Below are 2,274 nucleotides of genomic sequence, written 5' to 3'. Positions count from 1 at the left end.
ACCTCCCGAACCTTTCTTTGCTCTTTCATGTAATTCTGTCCGGTTATGACCAAACCATTTATAGCCATTTATACGGATTTCATTTTTTCCTGTCAGATGTGTTTCGGCGATCCCTATAATATCTAAGTGTTCATTTTGAATACACATTTCACGTAATTTATGTCGGTCATCAATGTTCGAAGTGGCCCATCCCTTCACATTCCAAAACCCGCAACGCCACTAATAATGCCGCCCATTTCTGTAACCGCCACGGTGAGTAGACTGTCTAAAATTATCGGTGTCTCTTGGTTCGTTTTCTCGTCGGTAACTGTCTCTTACGTTGTTTGATGTGTTTTGCTCATGTCGTCGTCCTCTTTGCTCGTACAGCTGTCGGCTTAGATCGGTCCTTTCTCTTGATTCGTTGTCATTTCGTTTTGTTTGGATTCTCGATCCACGAATTTCTAATTTATCCTTGCCGATAGTATTCACAATATGACGAAGATTTGCATTGAGCATCCTTTCAGCCTTCGGTAAGTCATTTTCAATAAATACGTCTCTATAATTCCTTGCTTCTCGGAGTGTTTTCTTTACCTCCATTACTTTACGCTTGTCCTGTGCGTTTTTGAACTTTACAATAACTAAACCCGGTTTACCCTCTCGAAAGCTCCTCTTGCGTTCTACAGAGTGTATGCTGATATTTTTCAATCTTAAACCGTCCTTTAACAGTCCGCTTACTTTGTTGAAAAGATTTTCATTTTCACTTTCTGCCAGGTTTCGAATGATAGCGTTGTTTCTTTTGTTGTTCTCTGCCTCAGCCTCGGGTCTGATCATAGGTTCTTGACAACGGTCTTTCAAACTTGATATTTCATTCTTTACACTCTGGAAGTCCTCATTTACATCTACTTTTAACTGTTCTATGTCCTTGGTAACTTTACTCTCCAGATTTTTCATTTCTTTATGTACGATATTCCTTTCCTTCTTCATAGCGGTTTCAATTTTTCTATCAACAACTTTTTCAATAGTTTTTGCGAAATTACTTTCTAAACTGTCTATTCTTGTCGATAGGTGATCGCGTAAAGTATTCATCGAATCTGTTAAATTGCCTACCATGATCTTTAAATCATTGAGATCATTACTGTTTGTTTGTTTACTAACAACTTTAATAGTGTTCATGTCGCTTTTATTAGACGCCTTCCCTTGAACTCCAATACACTGATTGTCTTCTAGAGCGTGACGATTTTTGTCATCGAGCACACCTGGGCTATTTCTCTGTTTTTTAGTACCATTTTTATTATTACCATCAGACCTTCTACGTTTTGTTGTTTTTCTAGGTGTTAAAGCGAAAGTATTAAAGTTACTTACAGGCCTTTCAGCGTGAATTTCAACCGGTACAGATACAATGTTACTAGCCATAACTGTCTGAACGTAACTATCCGCTGATTGTTTACTCATAGGATCCGACTCTGAATTAAGCATTCCCAACTGCTTTTCTCACCGAATTTTCACTAGTTCACAAGATCAAAAGTAGATCAAACGTTACTTTTCACTTAAATGTCTTATTATAATCCAGAAATATGTGAAAAATACAAAAATATTAGACCACAGAAATTTTTTTTTACTTGTTTACTTGCACATGCGCAAGTATCCAAAAGGCATGTACTAAATTGCACATGTTTTAGAGGTTATTGGTGTATCCTGGGTTGGTTAAGTTACAAATTGAATAAAACATTTAGAAGCCCAATTTAAAAATCAATAACATGAATAGATCACAGAAAATCGATATACTGTTTATATAGCTTACATACGTGTTTTAAGCAACCTTGTCTATCGAAATGTTAACAAGGGAAACAATTCCATATGCAAATCATATAAGAATTTTTAATCAATAAGCTTTGAGCGAACTGTACGCAGAACTTACCGGATAAAGAATAAACATAATCATTAAATTTAAGTAATAATTTTAGTATAAAAATTCACAGTATCTGGTTGATTACAGTTGTAATACATAGAAATCATAGTATGCCACATCCGGTTGAAAACGAAAAAGGGCAAAAAACAGTTCCATTGATTTTGACAGTAGTACGAAATTTATCTTACTTTTCATTGCAGTTAACAAATATCTGTGTGATAGACATATATCTTGGGTGTTTCAAAGCACCTTTAGTTTTTGATTTGATATTTTTTATAGAATATTTTGGAAACTTGAGGTTACATGGTTACTAAAGCTTGTACACATGACGAAAAAAGTTGAAAATTTGATTGGTTAACTTCCAATATATGCAATGAAACATTGTG

At 35.0% G+C, this 2,274-nt stretch overlaps 1 protein-coding gene across 1 annotated transcript; it reads right to left on the bottom strand.

Moving 5' to 3' along the window:
* Positions 1 to 219: 219 nt before the first annotated feature.
* On the bottom strand, positions 220 to 1,455 carry LOC139515515 (centlein-like). The gene has a single exon (XM_071305090.1). The coding sequence runs from the start codon at positions 1,453 to 1,455 to the stop codon at positions 220 to 222; it is 1,236 nt and encodes a 411-aa protein (XP_071161191.1).
* Between the last annotated feature and the right edge of the window lie 819 nt (positions 1,456 to 2,274).

Source organism: Mytilus edulis, chromosome 3, assembly GCF_963676685.1.
Source record: "Mytilus edulis chromosome 3, xbMytEdul2.2, whole genome shotgun sequence".
Lineage (NCBI taxonomy): Eukaryota > Metazoa > Mollusca > Bivalvia > Mytilida > Mytilidae > Mytilus > Mytilus edulis.
Note: the sequence above shows the minus strand (reverse complement) of the source record. Positions and strands in the feature narration are given on the sequence as shown.